This window comes from Canis lupus, chromosome X (genome assembly GCF_003254725.2).
Source record: "Canis lupus dingo isolate Sandy chromosome X, ASM325472v2, whole genome shotgun sequence".
Lineage (NCBI taxonomy): Eukaryota > Metazoa > Chordata > Mammalia > Carnivora > Canidae > Canis > Canis lupus.
In genome coordinates, this window is record NC_064281.1 from 101,811,403 (window position 1) to 101,835,447 (window position 24,045).

The following is a 24,045-nucleotide window of genomic DNA, read 5'->3' on the forward strand; positions in this document are numbered from 1 at the left end:
CTCAGGGGCTTGATCCCATGACCTGTGAGATCATTACCTGAGCTGAAACCAAGAGTCAGACACTTAACTGACTGAGCCACCCAGGCACCCCTACTGCAGCTCTAGTCTTAACAGCCTGCTATATATTTATACTTGGCTGTCACACTGGCACATCAAAAGTGACCTTCATAAACTGAAATTATGTTTTCCTCCCAACCCCCGAAAACCATTTCTCCTAACTAATCTTTCGTATGATGTCATGCTCCCAACACAAAGTCTCAAAATTATCTTTTTTCTTAAAACAGTCAATATTTCAAATATTTTATAATATCAACAATTTATCGAGCATTTACTCTGTGCCAGGCTGAGAGTTTTAGATATATTTCATCTGAATCCTTTAACAAACCAAAGAGGTAGGTGCTATAAATTATAATTTTATAAAGGACAGGGTCAAGTTTAATAACCTACCAAGGCCAAAATTAGATTGAAAGTGAGCCCTTTGATTCCAGAGCCCATGTTCTTAAACAGTGTGATACCACTTCACCACCTGAACCCAGATTCTTACTAAATCAGTCTTAACTACAATAGTCTTAGTTTTTAAAGATTTTATTTATTTATTCATGAGAGACACACAGAGAGAAGCAAGCTCCTTGCAGGGAGCCTGATGCCAGACTTGAACCTCAGACCCAGGAACAGGACCTAAGCCAAAGGCAGATGCTCAACTGCTGAGCCACCCAGGCGTCTCACCATAATAGTCTTAAATATTCTATGTGTCTCCTGCAGCTGCATCTTACCTCATATACCCTCCAAATTGATCTTGATTCTATACAAAACTCCAATAGTTTGTCCAATGGGTCCAAACTCCCTAGCCTAGTTTTCAAGGATTCCACATCTAGCCCTGAGCTCAAAACTATTCCCCTGACTTTAATCTCAATACTAAGTTATATAAACTTCATGTTCCATCTAAATTGCACCACTAGTCATTCATTTTGTATGCCTTTTCCTCTTTCTTTTCTGTACTTTTATTTATACTATTTCTTCTAACTAAAATGCTCTTATGCTTCTTTTTTTGTTTTGTTTTTCGTATATTTTTTTATTGGAGTTCGATTTGCCAACATATAACACCCAGTGCTCATCCCATCAAATGCCCCTCTCAGTGCCTGTCACCCAGTCACTCCATCCCTCTGCCCACCTCCCCTTCCACTACCCCTTGTTCATTTCCCAGAGTTAGGAGTCTCTCATGTTCTGTCACCCTCTCTGATTTCTCCCACTCATTTTCTCTCCTTTCCCCTATAATCCCTTTCACTATTTTTTATATTTCCCGTATGAGTGGAGCCATATATATGTTTGTCCTTCTCCGACTGACTTATTTCACTCAGCATAAGACCCTCCAGTTCCATCCACGTCGAAGCAAATGGTGGGTATTCATTGTTTTTCTTTTTTTTCGTATATTTTTTTATTGGAGTTGGATTTGCCCACATATAATTCCCAGTATGCTTCTTCCAAGTAGAAATCTCTCCTCCCTTTGAAATCAGTAGCTCTAACTGTACTTATTATGAACCTTCCTATATTACTGTAGTTACTTATATTTACACCTTATCATAAATTGTGCATTCCTTGAAGGTTGGTACCAAGCCTTCCTCATCACTGTCAACTTAATGGGAATTGCTACACTGTGTTATACATAATAGGTGTACAATAAATAAAAAATGAATATTGCATTTTAACAAAACACTAATTACAAAATTTACTGTTTTATAGAATTATAAATATGCTAAGTCCCATACACAGAAATTTATCAACTTTCTTTTTATTTTTTTATTTATTTAAAGATTTTATTTATGAGAGAGAGAGAGAGAGAGAGAGAGGCGTGGAGACACAGGCAAAGGGCGAAACAGGCTCCATTCAAGGAGCCTGATGTGGGACTCGATCCCGGGTCTCCAGGATCACCCCCTGGGCCAAAGGCAGGCGTTTAAACCACTGAGCCACCCAGGGATCCCCTCAACTTTCTATTTAAATCTGAGGCCCACTCAAGTTAAAAAAGCATCTCAGATCTTAAAAGTCATAGAATCAATTCAAGAATCAGCACAAAGCATGCAACTGAGCTTGACAACAATGAGGTAAAAATAAAATTAAACTCTCATCTTTAGAATTAATAAAACTCTTTTCATTCTTATAAAATTTTTCAGTAAAATTCTACTTCCTTAAATGTTGTAATATTTTAAAAATAGCATTAGTATATTTTTTACAATAGAATCAAACTTGCCTCTACCTATGAGCTGTTGGTGATGTTGACATCATCCCCATGTCATCTTCAACATATACACTAACTTATTCAAAATATTTACAGAATGCCTACCATGTGTCAGGCACTATTCAATGCTTGGTAAACAACTGGCATAGACAAGTAACCAAACCACACATTCTGGTGAGAAGACACAGATAATAAACAAAAGAGTGAAGTATACAACATGTTGGAAAGTAAAAAGTGAAGAAAAATAAAAAAAAAATAAAAGGAGAAAGGGAGTGGTGGGAATGGGGTCCAGGGGAAAGGATGCTATTTTAAATGGAGTGATCAAAGAAAGGCTCACTCATTGGACTAGAGACTTGAAGGAGGTGAGGGAACTAGCCATGCAGATATCTAGGGAAGAGTAAATGAGGCAGAAAGAATAATAAATACATGGGCGCCTGGGTGGCTCAGTTGCTTAAGCATCTGCCTTTGGCTTGGGTCAGGATTGCAGGGTCCTGGGATCGAGTCCCACATCAGGCTTCTAGCTCCATGGGGAGCCGGCTTCTCCCTCTCCCTCTGGCCTTCTCCCGCTGCTCCTGCTTTCTCTCTCTCTCTCTCAAACAAACAAATAAATAAAATCTTAAAAAAATAATAATAAATACCAAGATCTTGAGATATATCATCCCATCCTCCACTTTCCCACTAAATCAGAGCATCTAAACAAGTACTGGCTAAACTTAAGTCTATGTCTTAGCCTGGTGCTATCAAGACCTTGGTACTTTAATTTTAAATATCAACAACAACATGAACAAAATAATTAAACATAGGAAGATGAAGTCAAAAGAAATCAGAAGAATGTGGAAAAAACGATGCTTAGTGGGTTGTGAGCTAAGTATGTGTGGTATCATCAAAGTTATGCCTTTAGAAATGCTCATCAGCAATTCCTTTTGTGAAGAGGCTGTGTACTTTTCTTTATTTCAAAATTTAAAAAAACCCCAAGAATTATGAAGGCTATATATTAATCAAAACCAATAAAGTATTAGTCAATTTACTAGATAACTTAAACATCTTTTTAATCTTCAAATATTGTCAGAGAGCCTTATTTTTTTCAGTGCAAATCCATGTAAGTTTCATGGATTAATGCCTAATACCACTGAAACAAAATTTAGCCAGAAAACACAGATTATTTCCTCCTTGATCTATGATATAATGAATAGAAGTGTATTATGTCTGGTAGCAATCATTCATTTTCCAAACTAGATATTTAAGCATCAGATTAAAAAAGTTACTACAATTTTTCAATAGAGATAATGGAAAAAGATCAACTAGTTACCTGAGAGTTCCAGAATGCTTCTTAAAAATATAAAACCGTCTAGTTGGATGGTTGCTATGAGAGCTGGAGAGATAACAGACAAATGAGATTTTTATTATATAATAAGTCATAATAATTTTATGACCATATTTCAAAGTCCATGTTTAGTTTCTTAGTTTTGAATAAAAAATTTTGACCTAAGTTATTAAATTCTATTCTTTTAATCAAGTTTTTTATCTTACATTTTGCCTGTGTATGTTCTAACAACGTATTTCCCTGAGAATATTTTTTCCCCTGAGAATATTCTTTTTTTATTTAAAGATTTTATTTATTTTTTCATGAGAGACGCAGGCAGAGGGACAAGCATGCAGGGAGCCTGATGTGGGACTCGATCTCAGGACCCCAGGATCACGCCCAGGACCGAAGGCAGGTGCTAAACCGCTGAGCCACCCAGGGATCCCTCCCTGAGAATATTCTTAATCAGTACCCTCACCATTACTGAAAAAAGGGCTCTCAAAGTTAAAAATGCAAAGAACATCAATTAAATTTTATCAACTATTAAGAGTTGAAGACAATTTAAAAAGTATTTGTTAATAATGTGTTTTGCTATAATATAAATTGTTATGAATAATAATTATCACTTTCTTATCTTAATATATTTAGCAAGGGGGGAGAATCCGAATGATCCTTGAAGTAAATGCTACTTGGGCTAAATTACATTATTTGCCATCAGTAAAATGAAACATGTAAAGAATATTTTTTTAATATTTGATTTATTTATTCACGAGACACACACAGAGTGAGATAGAGAGAGGCAGAGGGAGAAGCAGGCTTCATGCAGGGACCCTGATGTGGGACTCAATCCCGGGTCTCCAGGATCACGCCCTGGGCCGAAGGCAGCACTAAACCGTTGAGCCACCCGGGCTGCCCACATGTAAAGAATCTTTTGCAATTTTTAGGAGAGCCTTTACGGAAAGCAAAACAGAGCTCATGAATTAAAACAATAATTCCCCTATGCACAGAACAACAACAACAACAACAAAAAACACTAACTAAAGTTTTCAGCCATGGCAACAGCTTTTATACCCCCTTTTATTTTCATTTTAAAAAAAGATTATTTATTTGAGGGTGAGTGAGTGAGCGTAGTGGGAGGAGCAGAAAGAGAGGGAGAGGGAAAGCGAATCCTCAAGCAGACAAGCAAGGAGCTCCATCCCAAGACCCTGAGATCATGATGTGAGCGGAAAGCAAGTAAACTACTTAACTGAGTGAGCATCCCTCTACCCTCTTTCAAACTGATAACCAAAGCTTTCCTGTATTAAAAAGCCAGGCAGGATTAGCCAGGACTAGCATTGCACTGGATTACTCAAAAGGTGATTCATGGACCAGTAACATCCATATCACCTTCCCACTCAATCAGAAATAGTCTTGGGTCCCACTCTAGACCTGCTGAATTAATCGCTGCCAGTGAGGCCCAGAAATCAATTTCAACATATTTTTCAGGTGATTCATATGTAGGCCAAAGTTTGAGAAACACCAGCCATCACACCAGGTCAATGATTATCCTTAGATGAATGGAAATGATCACCAGCATACCACATATGCACAGGAAAAGAACAGTTCTGGCTAGCTCTAGCCCCATGAAAACAGCTGCAGAATAGATGCCATGCTGCATACAAAGAACTGCTCTTTCAGGTAGATAAAACTGACACATATTTAATGAGGCAGAAGAGCTGAATGGTACAGAACTCAAAGGAAGGAATGATTCCTATGAGTGATCAGATTCTTCACAGGTCAACTGAGAAGGGCATTCTAAGGAATAGCACAGAATAAGGAAAGCCACTTTAGATATTGAATATGAAATAAACTCAATGTTGGGGGAGGTTAATTGGCAGGCCTGACTTGTTAGAGAGTTGGTGTGGGCTGACAATAAAGGTCCACAACTTCTAAGAAAATGAGACTTCTGCAGGTACAGAGCTCAAGTCTATGACAAAAGTCCACACTGGGTGAGGGTGTACCATTCAGGGGGAGGTACCCAAGGCCACAAAGGAACCAAGGCACCACTGAATTAGGGAAATGCAAAGACCCTTAGAAAAGTAGAAGTGGAAGTTTTCAGTTCTTTATGAGGCTAATAATGAGTAAGTGATGACATGTGTGATGACAACACAGTGCAAAGTTGGGGCTTACTGGAAATTAGGAAAAGGTTATAAAGGAAGCCTGAGGCCAATTGGGAATATTTTGGGATAGGATGGTATTGGAGATCCTGCAAGACAGTTGAAGAACCTATGAAAAATGGGAGACAGGAGGATGGAATGACCAGGGGTATAAAAAACACTAAAAATATTTTCCAATTTAATCTCTTATAAATTAGGGGCAGAATTAAAGCTCCATTGGGGCAGCCATGTGCTTGGCACAGAATAAAAGACCAGCATTCTTCATCACTATCAAAATACCAACAACAGGGGCACCTGGATGGCTCAGTGGTTGAGTGCTGCAACAGGCTCTCCGTGGGGAGTGTGCTTCTCCCTCTGCCTATGTCTCTGCCTCTCTCTGTGTGTGTGTGTCTCTCATGAATAAATAAATAAAATCTTAAAAAAAAGAAAAACAACAAAGCTCGAGGTATCATGATTCCAGATTTCAAAATATTCTACAAAGCTGTAGTGATCAAAACAGTATGGTACAAGAACAAAAAACAGATACACAGATCACTGAAACAGAATAGAGAGTCCAGAAATAAACCCACACTTATATGGTCAATTCATCTATGAATTGTAGGAGGCAAGAATCTACAATGGGGAAAAGACAGTATCTTTGACAAATAGTTCTATAAAAACTGGACAGCTACATACAAAAGAATGAAACTGGACCACCTTCCTACACCATACACAAAAGTAAACTCAAAATGGATTAAAGACCTAATGTGAGACCTGAAGCTAAATTCCTAGAAGAAAACATAGGCAGTAATTTCTTTTTTTTTGGGGGGGGGGCAGTAATTTTTTTTTATATCAGCTGTGTAGAAACATTTTTCCAGGTATGTCTCCTCTGGTAAGGGAAACAAAAGCAAAATTAAGCTACTGGAGCTACACGAAAATAAAACGCTTTTCTTTTTTTTTTTAAAGTAGGCTTTATACCCAGCATGGAACCCAACATGGGGCCTGAACTCATGACCCTAAGATTAAGGCCTGAGCTGGGATCAAGAGTTGGAAGCTAAACCAACTGAGCCACCCAGGTGCCCCCCAAATAAAAGGCCTTTACAGCAAAGGAAACCATCAACAAAACAAAAAGGCATCCTACTGAATAGGAGAAGAAATTTGAAACTGATATATCTGCTTCTCCCTCTGCCCCTCCCCCACCCCACTTATCCTCTCTCTCAAATAAGTAAATCTTTAAAAAAGAGTACACTTGATGAGCACCGAGCAATGTATAGAATTGTTTAATCATTTTATTGTACACCTGAAACTAATATAACTGTATGTTAATTATACTTTAATTAAAAAATACCAGCATTCTTCCTAGCATGTACTGAAAATAAGATTTGCTAGGGCCTGGTTTAGAGCAACTAAGATATGGGAAGAAATCCTTGCAGAAGTTGGGAGGCAGAGTGGTAAATTGCAGAAGGTGGACATTCACGAAGCCATTATGAATGGTGGCAGATCAAGAGAGCGCCAGAGGCTTCAGAAACTTAAAGTGTATTATTTTCAGTTGATGTTCCACATTTCCATAAATGATACCTTGAGACAAACTGAGCTTAAAGATAGTAAAGAAGGGCAGCCCCAGTGGTGCAGCAGTTTGGTGCCGCCTGCAGCCCGGGGTGTGATCCTGGAGACCCGGGATCGAGTCCCACATCGGGCTCCCTGCGTGGAGCCTGCTTCTCCATCTGCCTGTCTCTCTCTCTCCTTCTCTCTCTCTCTCTGTGTGTCTCTATGAATAAATAAATAAAATCTTTTAAAAAAAGATAGTAAAGAAAACTCTTTAAAATGTAGATAGTAAGACAAGAAGATATGCAAAGTGAAGGCAAATCTCCTACATCCTAAAAAAATACCTGAAGATATGTGCAGGTGAAGGAACGTGGATAGAAAGAGATGAAGGTACAAAATAACTGAATAAGGTTGTGAAGAAAGTGGAAGAGATGAGGGGAAGGATTTGCTTTCAAAAAGCAAGAAATGTCTTTTTCTGGGACTAATGTCTGGACAAAGGGAGAAAAACTTTAGGTAGAAAAAGTTAATCTTTGGAAAAATGAGAAGGATGACCTCTGAGTAATTAGTAGGAAAGAGACTAACAACTAAGAGACTAGAATAAAATCTTGAGGGTATTGAAAAGAATTTAAACAGATGTTGTAGATAAAGAAGAGTTTTTTAAAAACCCAGAACCAAATTAAAGTTAAGAATCACAAATCCAGAGATAATTATATCAAGCAATTTGGTAGTTTGGAAAGGCACACAGAGAAAAGAGATTCATGGATAGCAAGGCTAAGCATGACTGAAGATATAAAAGATTCTAGAACAAAGAGAAAGCAACATTCAAAACAGGTGACTATAAGGATGAGGTTGATAAGTTAGAGTGGTGCCCTGGACTGGAAGGGAGTCAAGACTCTGAAAATTGTGGGTAATGAGAATTCAAAATGAATCAATATTGTATATGTTGAGCTAAGCTGGGACAGTGGTAGGGAAGGGGGTACAACATGTAACAGAGGTCTTGTTATGATCCGTAAAAAAACCACTTCAATTGGCTTCAATTGGCTTCAATCTTCTTTCTGACTGAAAATAAATGGAACTACCTCAGTTTGAGTAATCATCTTAGAGTATTTATATCTGAACAATTTGTACATGTTAAAAAAAATCCTTCCTGAAAGAATAAAGTTGCTACTAATGAGGTCCAAATGAAAGTAATGTAGTCTTTGAAGTCTTTCTCTAGCAGAGAGTACATGATAGGTGCTCAAATAATATAAATTGAATTGATATATGAAAAGGAATTCTAACAGTAGCGTCATGACTAGAATATCCCTATAGTCTCTCATTTAACATCTCATTGAATGAATGCAAAGATAAATGGCTTGAAAGACTAATGGACAGAAAGGTGTATGAAAGGAAGGGAGAGAAGGGAAGGAGGGTGGGAGGGAAAGAATGCACTCATGTGAGTGCCAGTAATATTCTTAGCATCTCTGACAAACCTGGAGTCTCTCAAAGTGAATGCTTTGAAGAAAACAACACTCATGTGGTTACATGTATTTATTTGATAAATATTTTGAAAACATTAAAATTTTTATGTTTAAAAATAACCACTTTTTAAAAGACTGTGAAAAACAAATTTCCCAAACAAATCTATTCTAATTTCATTGGTCTGTTCTTGAAATTTTCTGTCCCCCTAATTTAATGATTTATTACATTGGAAAATAATATTAAATAATATCCTAGAAGTTCCCTATTAGCTCCCTGATGTGACAATTAATAAGACAACTTTATTTTTAAAAAACAAACATCTTAAATGGCAATTTTGATTGGCAGTGTACATATTTAACTCACCTCACCATATGATTTATAAAGGCTTTGTTACAGTTAGTGTTATATTTGCAAAAATTACAGTGGATATATATTGAAAAGTGGCTTGCAAAATCTTTTATTTTGGAATGACACTCAATGCACTTGTGAACTCCCCGACGACACCTTATAGACACAGAGAAAAAGATGAAAATATATTACGAAACAAAAATAAGGTAAAGCCTTATTAACTGAAGCTAAGATGTTTAAATTAATATCTTTAAGCAGAGACAGAATTTGAAAATTTGATTCAAAACAATAAGCTAGAATAAGTGTCAAAAATCAAACACCAGTTAATGTTTCCTTAGAATAAAAAGGATCACATTAAGAAATTCAACTATCACAAGATATAAGCACAAAATATTAGGGTAACTGATAATTATACAATGAACACTAATTCCAGCTCTGCTCAGCAGTTGGCCTTTATGCCAGACAGTGAATGGCATGTAACTGTGTAAGGGAGCTTTGTGATATGGTAAATTATATTAAAATAAATATTTAATATTTAATATTCAATTAGTATTATGTACAAGGAATAAAAGATATTACCTTAAGTTCTTCAAAGCTATGCTGATTTTATTCTTTCTGTTGCGTTGTTTCTTTTGCTTGTAAGTGGTTTTTGTCTTGCATTTAGATGCACCTCTACCTCGCTTATTGGCATTAGGTTTACTTGTAGTGGATGTAGTTGCATGAGGCTTACTTGTCTTAGATTTACTTGTATTTGATTTGGTCGCATTTTTAGCAGTTGTACTTTTAGACTTTGGAGGTGAGAGCTGAAAAGAAGAGGTGCTTGGAACGCTACTACTGGGAGATGAAGTAACTGGTTTTGAATGAAGAGGTCCAATTGAAGCTCGAATAGTAACCTATAAAAATGAAGGCAATATATAATAAAGGCAAAATATATACATATATATTTTAGAAAATTAATCACATTAATATTAAAAAGATCACTGCATGCCTTGACATTATAGTCAATTGGTTTTTGACAAGGGTACCAAAACAACTCAGCAGAAGAAACAATAGTCTTATCAAACAAATGGTGCTAGCACAACTGAATATCTAGATGCAAAAGAATGAATCTGGACCCCTACCTCATACTAGATACAAAAATCAACTCAAAATGTATCAAGGATCAAATCGTAAGAACTAAAACTACAAAACTCTTAGAAGAAAACATAGGAGTAAATCTCCATGATTTGAAGTTAGGTAATGATTTTTTATATACAATAACAAAAGCACAAGTGACCAAAGAAAAAATAGATTAAATGGACTTCATAAAAATTTAATCTTTTGTATTGCAAAGGACACTGTTAAGAAAGTGACAAGACAACCCACAGAATGAGAGAAAGTACTTGCAAATCATATTTCTTTTTTTTTTGCAAATCATATTTCTAATAAGAAACTTGTATACAGAATATATAAAGAAGTCTTACAACTCAATAAAAAGACAAACAACTGAATTTAAAAATGGACAAATGGGAATGCCTGGCGGCTCAGTTGGTGGAGCATGTGACTTGATCTTGGGGTTGTGAGTTTGAGCCCCACATTGGGGATAGAGATTACTTAAAAGTAAAATCTTAAAAAGAGAGAGAGAGAAAAAATGGGCAAATTATCTGAATAAGCATCCCTTTAAAAAAGATATATAAATGGCCAATAAGCACTAGAAAAGATACTCAACAATCATTAGTCATCAAGGAAATTCAAATCAAAATTTCAGGGAGGTATCACTTCAGACCAACTAAAATGGCTACAGTAAAAAGCAGATAACAAGTATTGACAAGGATGTAGAGAAACTGCAATGCTCATATATTTCTGGTAGGAATGTGCTTTGGAAAACAGTTTGGCAGTTCCTCAAAATGTTAAACTTGAGAATTATATAAGCTAGGAATTCTAGTCTTAAGTGTTCCACTCCTTGCAATTCTACCCAAGAGAAACGAAAAAGCATGTCTACACAAAAATTTGTACATGAACTTTCATAGGAGCATTATTTATAACAGCTAAAAAGTGGAAAAAAACCCAAATGCCCATTAAGTAATAAATGGATATATAAAATAATAAAGTATTGATACAGCCATAAAAAAGAAAGCAGTACTTATCGATCCAAGCCTTAATACTGATGAACCTTAGAAATGTTAAGTAAATTTCATTTTTTAAAAAGATTTTATTTATTTATTCATGAGAGACACAGAGAAAGAAAGAGGCAGAGACATAAGCAGAGGGAGAAGCAGGCTCCATGCAGGGAGTCCGACATGGAACTCGATCCCAGGACTCCAGGATCACACCTTGAGCCAAAGGCAGATCCTTAACCACTGAGCAACCCAGGCATCCTGTGAATTTCATTTTTATGAAATGTCCAAAATAGGAAAATCCATAGGAGTAGAAAACAGATTAAAGTTTGTCTGGGGTTGGTAAAGGGAAAATAGGGAGTGACTGCTAATGGATATAGGGTTTCTTTTGGTAGTAAAAATGTTCTAAAAATGGTTTGTAGTGATGTTTGCACAACTCCATGAATATGCTGAAAACCACTGAATTATATAAACTTTATGTGAGTGAATTATATGATATATAAATTACATATCAATAAAGCTGTTATAAAAAAATCACTGCAACTCAAATTTTAAACATCATTTTGAAAATGGCAAATACAATCAGTTAAGTTTCTCAGTTATTCTAAACAGTCATACCAATTAAATGATGTTTACCCTTGACATTTATTTACTGTCATATATTATAGTTTTGTATTGATGTTTATATGTTAACAGATATTAATGGATAACTAGGAGTTAGTGAAAATTATATGAATAGCAAAAAAAAAAATTCCCTCGCTATTTTATGTTCTAATACAACTAAGTAGCTTTCACAAACGTAGAGGTCAAAATTTAAATCTCAAAACTAGAATAACAACTCTGGAAAGTTCTGCATTACTCTTTGGTGACTATGAAACAGATCTCCAGTAAATGTGACCTGCTCTATTTAGCTTACTGGTCAGAATTGATAATTAGGTTATTGTGGAGGTTACATCAATTCATTATACAGCATGAAGAGTTTAACAATATTCAGAATTTCCCTAAAGGGAGCTAATGGAACTTTTCTCATTTAGTATTCAGAAAAAGAAAATGTTCGATTATACCCACTGATTAATAATGAAAACACACTCACCTACTAACATTCTCTTTAATCACTTCATTATATTATTCCCATGTACTTGAGGACCAGCCAATGAGCAAGGTCCTTTGAAATACATGTGATTTGGTATCATGCAAAAAGCACTGAACTAGGAGTCAAAAGACCCAGGTTAAATTTCAATACTGCCTCTTTCTAGCCATGTGACCTTGAGTAAGTAACTTATCCTTTCTAAGCTCCTCATTTATAATATAGAAATAATACCTGTCTTGTCTACCTCATTAAATTGCTATATGGATTAAACAGAATGTATGAAAAAGCACACAGAGCTTAATTCTAAAGTGCTACATCTATTATTATGATCATGATTATCATAACATACTTATTGTTACATTATTATTTTTTTAAAGATTTATTTATTTATTCAGAGAGAGAGAGGCAGAGGGAGAAGCAGGCTCCATGCAGGAAGCCTGACGTGGGACTCAATCCCGGGTCTCCAGGGTCACACCCCAGGCTGCAGGCAGCGCTAAACCACTGTGCCACCAGGGCTGCCTTGTTACTATTATTATTAACAAGGGAAGGTATGAGAGAGGACTGCACTACTTATATTAATCTTCTGCACATCTAGTCCCAGCATGGAATGGATTATAGGGAAGAATACTGGGACACTGTAGGTGTCCAAAGCATTGCTTTACATTATTTTAATTAATTCAAATAGCAGACATATTTACATTCAAAGGTAAGTACTCAAAAGCTAAATATGTGTTTGGGAATTATTTTACTTTGGATTATGTATCCCTCCATTGGTGCAAATAATCAAGAGTTGACTTTACATAAAGTCAGAGAAAACAGGTGTATGTAGGGAAAAGGAAATTTGTAGTCAGATGTGTGTTTGCTCACTCAACATAGCAATGCTATTCAGGAGGAGAACTTGCTTTTCTGAGAGTAGACTCAATAATATCAACTTAACAAAGTATGGCATTCAAGGTACTATGATAAATGCTAGGGACACAAAGATAAATTAAACATGATTCTTAACCTTACAGTCTAGCAGCTAAAGCAGACATATATGCTGCCAACTGGAAGAGCTCATAAACAGCCTATAGAAGACTGAAACAACTCACTGGCTCAGTCTACACTTAATCTAGTTGCACTCACTACAAAGGAATATGCTCCAATATAGCACATGTCAATTAACTAAAAACAAAACAAAACAAAACAAAAAAACCCCAAAGGATATTAGTTTTTCTTTCCAAACTTAAGAATGATAAAACCTAAATTAAATCTTAGTGACAAGCAGAAGTTAATTTTTAATATTACAGATAAATATTACTATATTTAATTTACTTCTATTATCACACAAAATGTTAAAATACAACATATTTAAAACTCACTTTTGGGGACGCCTGGGTGGCTCAGCGGTTGAGCGCCTGCCTTCGGCCCAGGGCATGACCCTGGGGTCCCGGGATTGAGTCCCGCATCAGGCTCCCCCCATGGGGCCTGCTTCTCTTTCTGCCTGTGTCTCTGCCTCTCTCTCCGTGTCTCTCATGAATAAATAAAATCTTTGGAAAAAAAATAAAACTCACTTTTGTACCAGGAGGCAGTCCTTCTAGCTCTTTAGGCTTTATAAATGTCCGATGTTGGGTCTTATGATCCAGTTTCTCTTTGCAGGTCAAAAATTGTAGTCGGCATTTGGTACAACGATGAACTCCTTTTTTCTGTTTACAAAAAACATAAAAAATACTATCAGAAATAATAAGTTCTACCACCACAAATCCTGGGACCTGAAGTTGCTCTTAATTGTAATAGCTAAATAATTTTAAAAAATCAGTATTTTACCATATCGCATCATAAATAATACCAAAATATTATTTCATTTTTAGAAACACTGTTTGCATTAATATTTGGGTTTCAAAAGTATTTGGGGGGGGTGCCTCCAGTCTCAGTAGTACATACAACTCTTGATCTCTGGGTTTTAAATTTGAGCCCCACATTGGGTGTAGAGATTAGTTAAAAGCAAAATCTTTAAAAAACAAAGTATTTGTTACTATATAGGCAATCAAAACAAAAATTTCATCACTTAGGTTCAAGTGTGATGAGTCCTATATCTTTGTAGTGTGAAAGCTTTTTTAACTAAATTAGAAGTATTAGCCATTAAGTACATGATACTGTGAATGTGATCCTAGAGAAGACCAAGTTATTTTCAATTTTTTAAATTTCTATTTGTTTCACAAAAAATTGAAATTCCTAAAACCAAATTAATTATTTTTTTAAAGATCTTATTTATTTATTTATTTATTTATTTATTTATTTATTTATTTGAGAGACCGAGAGAGAGAGAGAGAGAGAGAGAGAAAGGCAGAGACACAGGCAGAGGGAGAAGTAGGCTCCATGCAGGGAGCCCGACGTGGGACTCGATCCTGGGACTCCAGGATCATGCCCTGAGCTGAAGGCAGGCGCTAAACCCCTGAGCCACCCAGGGATCCCTCAAATTAATTAATTTAAATTTAAACAGACACAGGTGGCTAGTGGTTGTGATATTGGACAGCATGAGGGTAGAAGTACAAATCAGAACTGATCCCAATCTACTGTCTACTGAGAACCCCTTGACTAGGTCCCTTCTCAGACTAAGGCCTATTATTTTATTGATGGGAAACAGGACCCAAGAGAAATCTAACTCATTTGCTTACAGCTAGTTGGTCTTCTACTATATATTATCAATTGCAATCTTTATGTATACACTCTCATTAATTAAGCAGTTACTGCTACACAGCAGGCACTTGACAAAATAAAAGTTCTTTAAAAATTTCAAAGCAGGGCAGCCCTGGTGGCTCAGCGGTTTAGCATCGCATTAGGCCCAGGGCGTGATCCTGGAGTCCTGGGATCGAGTCCCACGTCAGGCTCCCTGCATGGAGCCTGCTTCTCCCTCTGCCTGTGTCTCTGCCTCTCTCTCTCTCTCTCTCTCTGTCTCTCATGAATAAATAAATTTTAAAAAAATTTCAAAGCAATATAGAAATATGTTTGTATAATACTGCTTTAATTTCATTTTAAAGACAATTTTAGAAGTATGGTACATTAGATCATATCATAGGTACAGGCAATGTAAACAGATTCACCTCATATGTGCTCAAAAGAGAGAAGAGGGGAAAAAGATCTCAGTCAAGAAACAGATAGCAAGATTACAAGATAGATAGAAAATTCCCCAAAGTACATTTCCCAGATGTCTTTTCTCTGCCTGTACCTATACCTCATTCCGCTTCATGATTTAAATAGTATCTATCTAGCTGCCTACTCAGCATCACTACTTGACATCTAATAGGCATTTCAAATCAACATGGACAAAACTGAACTCTAGGTTTTCCCCCATCCACCTTGCAAAAAGAAAAAAATCTGTTCCTTGCCTAGTTTTCCCAATATCTCAGCATATGGGAACACCATTCTTGGCAGTGGCTCAGGACAAAAGAACTTGGTTACTCTTAACTCTAGTCTTTATCTCAAACTCCACATCCATCAACCCATTAATAAAACCTGTTGGGTTCACTTTCAAAAACAATCTTTCCACTTCTTATAACCTTTTCAGCCACCCTATCAGTCCAAGCCACTTACCTGTACTCTGGCAACAGCCTCCTGCCTTCTCCTCGTTTCCACCCTTTCCTCCTAACAGTCTATTCTCTCCATAGCTGCCAGAGTCATCTCTCACATGCTTAAAGCCTGTAATGGCTTTCCATACCACACCAAAATCCTAACTCTGGCTCACAAGACCCTACACTATCTGCTTTGCATTCTTTTGGTACAATCTCATTTCCTACTACTCCACCTCCCACTTGTTTACTGTGCTCCTTCCCACTCCTTCAATACCTAGATATATGCTCACCTCACTGCCTCCTTAAAATTCCCTCTCCTTGGAATGTTCTCTCCCAGATATCCACATAGCTAACCCTCTTATTTTCTTTGGAAAGGCTCTCTTTGACCACCCCATATAAAAAACAAACAGCTCCTTCACCTCCAAAGTCCTGGCACTTTCTACCCTCATGTATTTTCTTCCCATGGTATTTACCATCAGCTGGCATACATATACATTCAGCCACTATTCAGACATATACTTTCTCCACTAGAACACAGATTCCAGAGGACATAAACCTTGTTTCGTTCACTTCTGTAGAAACAGTCCCTGGCATATATTAAGCACTCAATAAATATTTGTTAAATAAATAGTGGGGAAGACAGTAAGAGATTGAGAGTATGCACATGAGAAGCAGGCACAATGTAACTAGTTCAAAATGTCTGCCATTTCATTCAATAAGCATTTCCCCAGAGCCCTGAGATGGGAGACATTAATCTACTATTCCTTTCGTTGGACTCAAGTCTTGCATATCACTCTTATGCATGTAATTCCTGAGATGTGGTAAAGAAGATAGATAATACAGTACATCTTAAAATAATATGACATTCAACAAAAAAAATTGGTATCTGTTCCAGGGATAGAGAATAACCTGTCTGAGTTTAACTTTTTGACAAATATACTGTATTGTATGGGTGATTTGAAGAATTTTCAAGGCTAATTCTAACTATATCTCCTTTAGATCTGCTTTAATGTCAGTGAAGGATATGGCTCTATAGTAAAACCTTGGGCTTTAAGTCTATTTTTGGCTCTGCCATTTATTAGAGAATGTGACATTGGACAAGTAACTTACTCTCTATAAAGCTTTGTTTCCTCATCGATGAAATGAAAATGATCACATACCTGCTTTGTAGGGTAGTTGAGAGGACTACCTTACAAAGTAAAAATACTGTGCAAGTAAAAACACTGACTATCATATGGCCAGTGATTAGTATATATTAACTACCTGTGATCTTTATAAAGATCAAATAACAATATTTAACATATATAAAATCCTTCATCCTTCTTAAAAGTTGTACAAACTGTATTTGTTAGCTCTAAAATCACTTGAGACATGATAATACATCATTTTTAGGAAAAGATTACTAAAGTCTTCAAAAAGAATAAAATGAGCCATATATTCATTTCCTATTATCTAAAATCACACTTACATTACCTCAATTACAAGTTTATAATTCTGCTTACCTATGGTTTTTGAGTTTTTTTTTTTAAATATTTTATTTATTTGAGAGAGAATGTGCACGAGCATGAGAGCACAAGTATAGGGAGTAGCAGAGGGAGAGGGAGCAGCAGACTCTTCACTGAGCAGGGAGCCGACACAGGGCTTGATCCTGGGACCGCGGGTTCAGGACCTGAGCCGAGGGCAGATGCTTAGCCGACTGAACCACCCAGGTGCCCTGGTTTTTTAGTCTTTTGTGAACAACTGTGTAAGTTGCAAGTACCTTGAAAAATGCCTGATGATCCTCCTGATTAATAGAGTCTCTCCTCTGTTGACTGCTGATTGCCTACCTCTTAGGTACTCCAAACTCACAAAAACTGGGCACCAATGGTCTGTCAGTAGTCCTCAAGACTACTCCCAGGTTTCATCAATCAGGAGAACTTATAGTACTTAGAAGTTATACTTGTAGATATGATTTATTCTAGTGAAAGGATACAGAGCAGGATTAATAAAGGAAAAAAAATGCACTGGGTGGAGTGTGGAAGACAGTGGCACCAGTTTCCAAGTGCTCTCTCCCAATGGAGTTGCATAGGACATGCCTTAATCAATCCCCTAGCAACTAACTGCAGCAACATGTACGAAGTGCTTTTTACTAGGAAAGTTCTCTTGGGTTTAACAGGCCAGGATTTTTTTTACAGGGTTCAGTCACTAAATCTTCAGTCTCCCAGAAGAAAAGCAGGTGCTCACCATAATCATACTTTTTGTACAAATGATCTAGAAAAGTTGGTACAATATGGCTCAAGGTTCCAGGCACATAAAGCATTAATCAACTAATAGCAAAGGCATAGTTTCCAGAAATTAGCCAAAGGCCAATTATGCAAGTAGATCCTTCTGAAAATGTACATGAAAATTCAGACCTGCTACGTTTACTCTTTACTATATATACATGGCAAGTTAAGACACACAATTCAGGGTATGAAGAGTGACTACAGATCAGGTAAACCACTTAAGAGACATTTCTCTCTGGAGCTTAGGAAAGATAAGAGATATTTCTCTCTGGAGCTTAGGAAAGCATGGCAGAAAGAATTAGGTTAAAACCCTCATGATGAAATAGTTAGATCTACTGTTTTACAGCTCATTCTTCCTTTCAAAATCAAAGGTCAAAAGAAATAGAGCACCAACCACCAGCATTTTCTGAACTATTTCTCAAGAAATGTTAATAAGTATTATGCAAATAGTTAAATAAGTCTTGGGAACAATATATAAAATATCCCTTTCCTTAGAGATTTATGAAGTTTTCAAGCATATTAAAAGCCCTAATTTTAAAAATAAAAAGCTGCTACTTTTGTAAATCCAGCCATCTAATGAATTTTTTTTTTTCCAGGAGTGATTTTAGAGTGAAACATCTATTAACATCTGATGGAACACTGTTGGGGAAACTCTAGAATAGAAAGATTTTGCCAGAGGTTCTTAAGGGTGAGATGGCATATAAGCAAGTTGGAATCACCCCAATCATAGCATAGGTGATCCTGAATGTATCTGGATTTTTTTACTTTTATAATTTTTTTTCAAGTAACAACTACAAGTTGATTTCATGATCATCTAATGACTGGAACTGAAAACAATGTTAGCAGCAGTACTGAGTAAACTGGCCACGACAATGCAAACAATAATAAGAAAATGTAATGAGCTGATCAGTGAAGAGACAAAACTTGATTACATAATCACATTAGTAAACTCCGTGACTTCTAATTTTGCCAAAGGTACCACTGCTCTTTCAAACACTCAAAAATAGGCTTACTGTTTCATCAGAGTTTTCAGCCTAACTAAAGGATGGTCTACTTGTGTCAGGAAAAGACCCAGTAAGAATAAAATGAGAATTCAAGAGAAAAGTGCAAGTACTAACAGTGGTATCCCAGAAATTACATAGCAGAACTGGCAAAAGTCATCCAGGAAACAAGTTATAACCTAAATATAGTTCTCTGGCATAGTTCACATATCTAGAAGTAAGTGTCATTGCTATTTCCTTTGTCACTGGTTGCTACAAAAGACCATTCTGGGTTGCTAATGACAACCACATGTCTTTTCATAATAAAAAGTGAGCTAGAAAGTAGAAATAAAATTTGAAGAGAAGCAGGGGAAAAAAAGATTGAATCCTCAATCTTTTCTTCCCCAGTTCAAACATATCCCTTTCCCTGCTCTTAATTATCAAACAACCTTCAAAATCATTCCCATTCTCAGGATGCCTGGGCAGCTTAGTGGTTGAGTGACTGCCTTTGGCTCAGGGGTGTGATCCTGGGATTCTGAGATCGAGTCCTGCACTGGGCTCCCTGCAGGGAGCCTGCTTCTCTCTCTGCTGTCTCTGGGTCTCTCATGAATCAATAAATAAAACCTTAAAAAATAATTCCCATTCTTATCACTCTTAGACCCCTGAAATATTTTTTTAAAGATTTTATTTATTGATTCATGAGAGACCCAGAGAGAGAGAGAGAGGCAGAGATACAGGCAGAAGGAGAAGCAGGCTCCATGCAGGGAGCCCGATGCAGGACTCGATCCTGGGACTCCAGGATCACACCCTGGGCCAAAGGCAGGTCCTAAACTACTGAGCCACCCAGGGATCCCCCCCTGAAATATTCAACTTAAAAAATATTTCACTCAGGGATCTCTGGGTGGCTCAGCGATTTGGTACCTGCCTTTGGCCCAGGGAGTGATCCTGGAGTCCTGGGATCAAGTTCCGCGTCAGGTTCCCGGCATGGAGCCTGCTTCTTCCTCCTCCTGTGTCTCTGTCTCTGTCTGTCTGTCTCTCTCTCTCTATATATATATGTCTATCATAAATAAATAAATAAATTAATTAATTAAAAAATATTTCGCTCATTTTCCTTTTTTCCCCTCCACTCTAGGGTTCCTATTTCTACCTATCTTTCCAAATTTTCACTAGTCAACGGCCTCATCACCACCAGGAAGCAGACAAAAGAAGTGGAAGTTTCACAAGTTATTCAGCAAAAACTATAAATTAATTGTGTCATTTAGAACCACTTAACTTTGTTTTTAGAGCAAATCTAACCAATACTCAAAGTTTATATACCTACCGTTTTACAACGACAAAATGAACCAATAACTGCTAAATCTCACCTGATGCTTCATGTAATGATTCATGTAGGGAGTTGCCATTCTACTAACTTTGAGGCAAAATGGACATAGCAAATTCTTAGTGTTTTCATGGGTTGATCTAAAATGACTTTCTACATCAGAAAATGTTGATGATCTAAACTGGCACACCTAGAAATATAAAGAAGGTTTAGTTTAACTTGAAAGTTTATAACTGATAGCAATTACATCAAAGTAGCAATGAAGAGTCATTTGCTTAGAGGAACATTATGCACTACAAATTCATCTCTGTTGCCTATACAACCAAGAATTCTATTGCTGAAAATACCAAGTATACTCTTTGAAGTAGAAAAGTTATCTTTCAAAGTTTAGGGATATATTCCTAAATATAACTTAGCATTTCGTTTTTCTTTTTTTTCTTTTTTCGCATTTCCTTTTTCTTTTCAGATCTACAACTCCCCCCACCATCTTGCTTGAATTTTCAAACTCTGACACCTCTTGTCCTAGAAAGTTTTTCCTGCTATTAAAATAGACCATTCTTTTCTTTGGATTTTATTTATTTATTTATTTTTTCTTTGGATTTTAAATACTATCCAGGCTCTGATAGAAGGCAATTTTCCTTATCTTGCTATCTTTTTGGGAACCACTTCAAATTCTGGAAAAATACTGGTCCTAAAGCATTTAGTTGAGTTCCCCACAACTAATACCATTTCCTATTTCTCTGCCATGTCTATATTCTTCTCTATATGGTAAGAAGATCCATATAGAGCAGGGCATTTTGTTTGTCTAGTACAGGGATCAGTGAACTATGGCCTCCTGTCCAAGGCCAAGCCACCATCCCCACATACAAGAGTTATATAAAGGGAGTTTCCACTATTGAAGAGGGTCTTCAATTTTAGTAACTCATTTTATTCAAATGGTTAAAAAGTTCAATAGATTAATACTATTTTGTGGCACATAAGAGTAAAACAAACACCTAAGTAGATGATAAAATGTATGTATACCTGGCAAATATATGGCATTTCACCGGGTTTATGAGTATCCTTCATATGTTGCAAAAGAGCATGTTCCGTTTCAAATGATAATTCACAGATTTTACAAATAGCTGAAAGTGGAAAAAAACCACATTATACAATTTTAAAGATGTATATGAATAAAAGATTCCTTTTGTACATACACAACAACGGCAATAAGTAATAATAGTAACAGTGGTGCTGGTTCCAACAGTTATATGGCTGTTAACTCTGTAGCATTGTTCTATGGACCTTACTTATATTAACTTACTTAATTCTCATGCCATCTCTGACAGAGTACTGCGACTTTACCCCCATTTTGCAGATGAAGAGCCTGAGGCACAGAAAGATTAACAGCTTGTCTGAGATCTTGCAGCTATATTAAGATGCAGAACTGGAATTTAAATCCTAGCTAACCCCAGACTCTGTGATTTTTAACTATCATTGCAATTATTTTTCTTATTAGAGTGTATGTAAATAAAGGCCAATGATTTCATAATTACAAACCAGGGAATCTGAATTTTCTAACTTAGCCCCCTGCATACAATGAATGCATGTGTTATACAAAGGAAGTTTCTATTTACAAGAGGGACTTCAATTTTAGAAAGCAATTCTATTGAAAAGTTTATACAAGTTAAAATTTGTTTTTCAACTGTGCCTTCAAATCTAAAGTCTATTTCTTATTCTTAGGATTCTTATCAGAATTCTTAAGGATTCCTCATAGCTTAGATGATCAAAATCATTACTGTTCAAGACTTCAATAAAACTGTGACTTACTAGAAAACTCATGGGGAGTGTGAGTACTCTCAATGTGACACTGCAACTGGAATGGTGTAGGATATTGACGGTAGCAGTGCTGGCAGGTGGTATGATTTTCCCAGCTCTCACTGTTCTGCTTCTCAAGTTCCAAATGGTGCTTCATGTGGTTCATGAACCTATAAATGATTGTCAACAGATGCAAATATTCAGATTTATTTTTTTTTTTTTTTTTTTTTTTTAGATTTTATTTATTTATTCATGAGAGACACACACACAGAGAGAGAGAAAGAGAGAGAGGCAGAGACATAGGCAGACGGAGAAGCAGGCTCCATGCAAGGAGCCTGACGTGGGACTTGATCCTGGGTCTCCAGGATCACGCCCTGAGCCAACAGCGGCACTAAACCACTGAGCCACCCAGGTTGCCCAAATATTCAGATTTATAACCAAGGAAAAAAACTCACAAATAAGGATTTGAACCTAAATGTTAAAAATGCAGCCGTAGTACTCAAAATAGTATCTCCAAAGCCTTAAAGTCCTCTAGGACAGTGTGCAATTTTAATTTTTTAAAAAGATTTTTATTTATTTACTTGACAGAGAGCACACAAGCAGGGGTAGTAGCAGGAAGAGGGAGAAGCAGAATGCCCAGTTAGCAGGGAGCCCGACTTGGGGCTTGATCCTGGGATCATGACCTGAGCTGAAGGCAGATGCTTAACCAACTGAGCCGCCCAGTATCAAAAAGTGATCACTTTCATTAAATGGCTCAGTAATCATTTTTCCTTGTATCTTCATTTTATTTTTCTTTAAATTTTTATTTATTTATGATAGTCACAGAGAGAGAGAGGCAGAGACATAGGCAGAGGGAGAGGCAGGCTCCATGCAGGGAGCCTGATGTGGGACTCGATCCTGGGTCTCCAGGATCACGCCCCAGGCCAAAGGCAGGCGCCAAACCACTGCGCCACCCAGGGATCCCGTATCTTCATTTTAAAATAAGCCATTGATATAGTTCCTATGAAATACCATTAATTTGCTATAACTCTTTATTATTTCAGATTTTAAAAAATTTTGTTAAGAACAATAGGCTTTGGGGTGCCTGGGTGGCTCAGTCAGTTAAGTGTCTGCCTTTGGCTCAGGTCATGATCTCAGAGTCCTGCTTCTCCCTCTTTATTGCTTCCCCCTGCTCCTGCTCTCTCTTAAATAAATAAAATATTAAAAAATAGAACAAGTTTCTTTTCCATACATGAAGTAGTATTTACATTTTAAAATAAAATCCTTAAAGAAAGAAAACCCTACCACCAAAAACAGGTAGAGTCATAAGAGAAATCTTTTATTTTTTAAAGATTTTATTTATTTGAGAAAGAGAGAGGAGAGAGCACAAGCAGTAGGAGTGGCAGAGGGAGAACCAGGCTCCCTGCTGAGCAAGGAGCTCAATGTGGGGCTCAATCCCAAGACACTGAGATCATGACCCGACCTAAGGCAGATGCTTAACCAACTGAGCCCCGCAGGCACCCTGAGAAAAAAACTTTTAAAGGCCTTAAAGGTGGGATCCCTGGGTGGCGCAGCGGTTTGGCGCCTGCCTTTGGCCCAGGGCGCGATCCTGGAGACCCGGGATCGAATCCCACATCAGGCTCCCGGTGCATGGAGCCTGCTTCTCCCTCTGCCTATGTCTCTGCCTCTCTCTCTCTCTGTGACTATCATAAATAAATAAAAATTAAAAAAAAAAAGATTAAAAAAAAAAAGGCCTTAAAGGCATACAATAAGTTTCAGCTGCTTAAAAGACAAATTAGTATTTTTATTTGTGTTTTGGTTTGTAAATCTGTGTAAAAGCAATTTAAAAGAACTTTTTGTTTTATTTAATGATGCTGGTTTACTGTGAGCACAAACACTGCATTTTTCACAGACCACAACCTCTGAAGCATAGTCCATTTAT

The 24,045-nt window shown here is 36.8% G+C and overlaps 1 protein-coding gene across 13 annotated transcripts in view; it reads right to left on the reverse strand.

Annotated features, from left to right (window-relative positions):
* Window positions 1-24,045, reverse strand: part of ZNF280C (zinc finger protein 280C) — an 81,009-nt gene that overhangs the window by 17,923 nt on the left and 39,041 nt on the right. For 11 of the 13 annotated variants that reach the window (XR_004813012.2, XR_003129476.3, XR_003129475.3 and 8 more), the window contains 7 exons: window positions 22,137-22,294; window positions 21,351-21,451; window positions 20,371-20,517; window positions 13,765-13,896; window positions 9,605-9,918; window positions 9,041-9,181; window positions 3,543-3,605 (listed from right to left, as the gene is read on the reverse strand). Coding sequence is in view for 10 of the 13 variants with exons in the window: in XM_035711872.2 (XP_035567765.1) it covers window positions 3,543-3,605; window positions 9,041-9,181; window positions 9,605-9,918; window positions 13,765-13,896; window positions 20,371-20,517; window positions 21,351-21,451; window positions 22,137-22,294 (1,056 nt within the window). In the remaining 3 variants the exon portion in view is untranslated. The remainder of the gene's footprint in view (window positions 1-3,542; window positions 3,606-9,040; window positions 9,182-9,604; window positions 9,919-13,764; window positions 13,897-20,370; window positions 20,518-21,350; window positions 21,452-22,136; window positions 22,295-24,045) is intronic. The other 2 variants (XM_049107279.1, XM_049107277.1) reach the window with 2 other exon arrangements.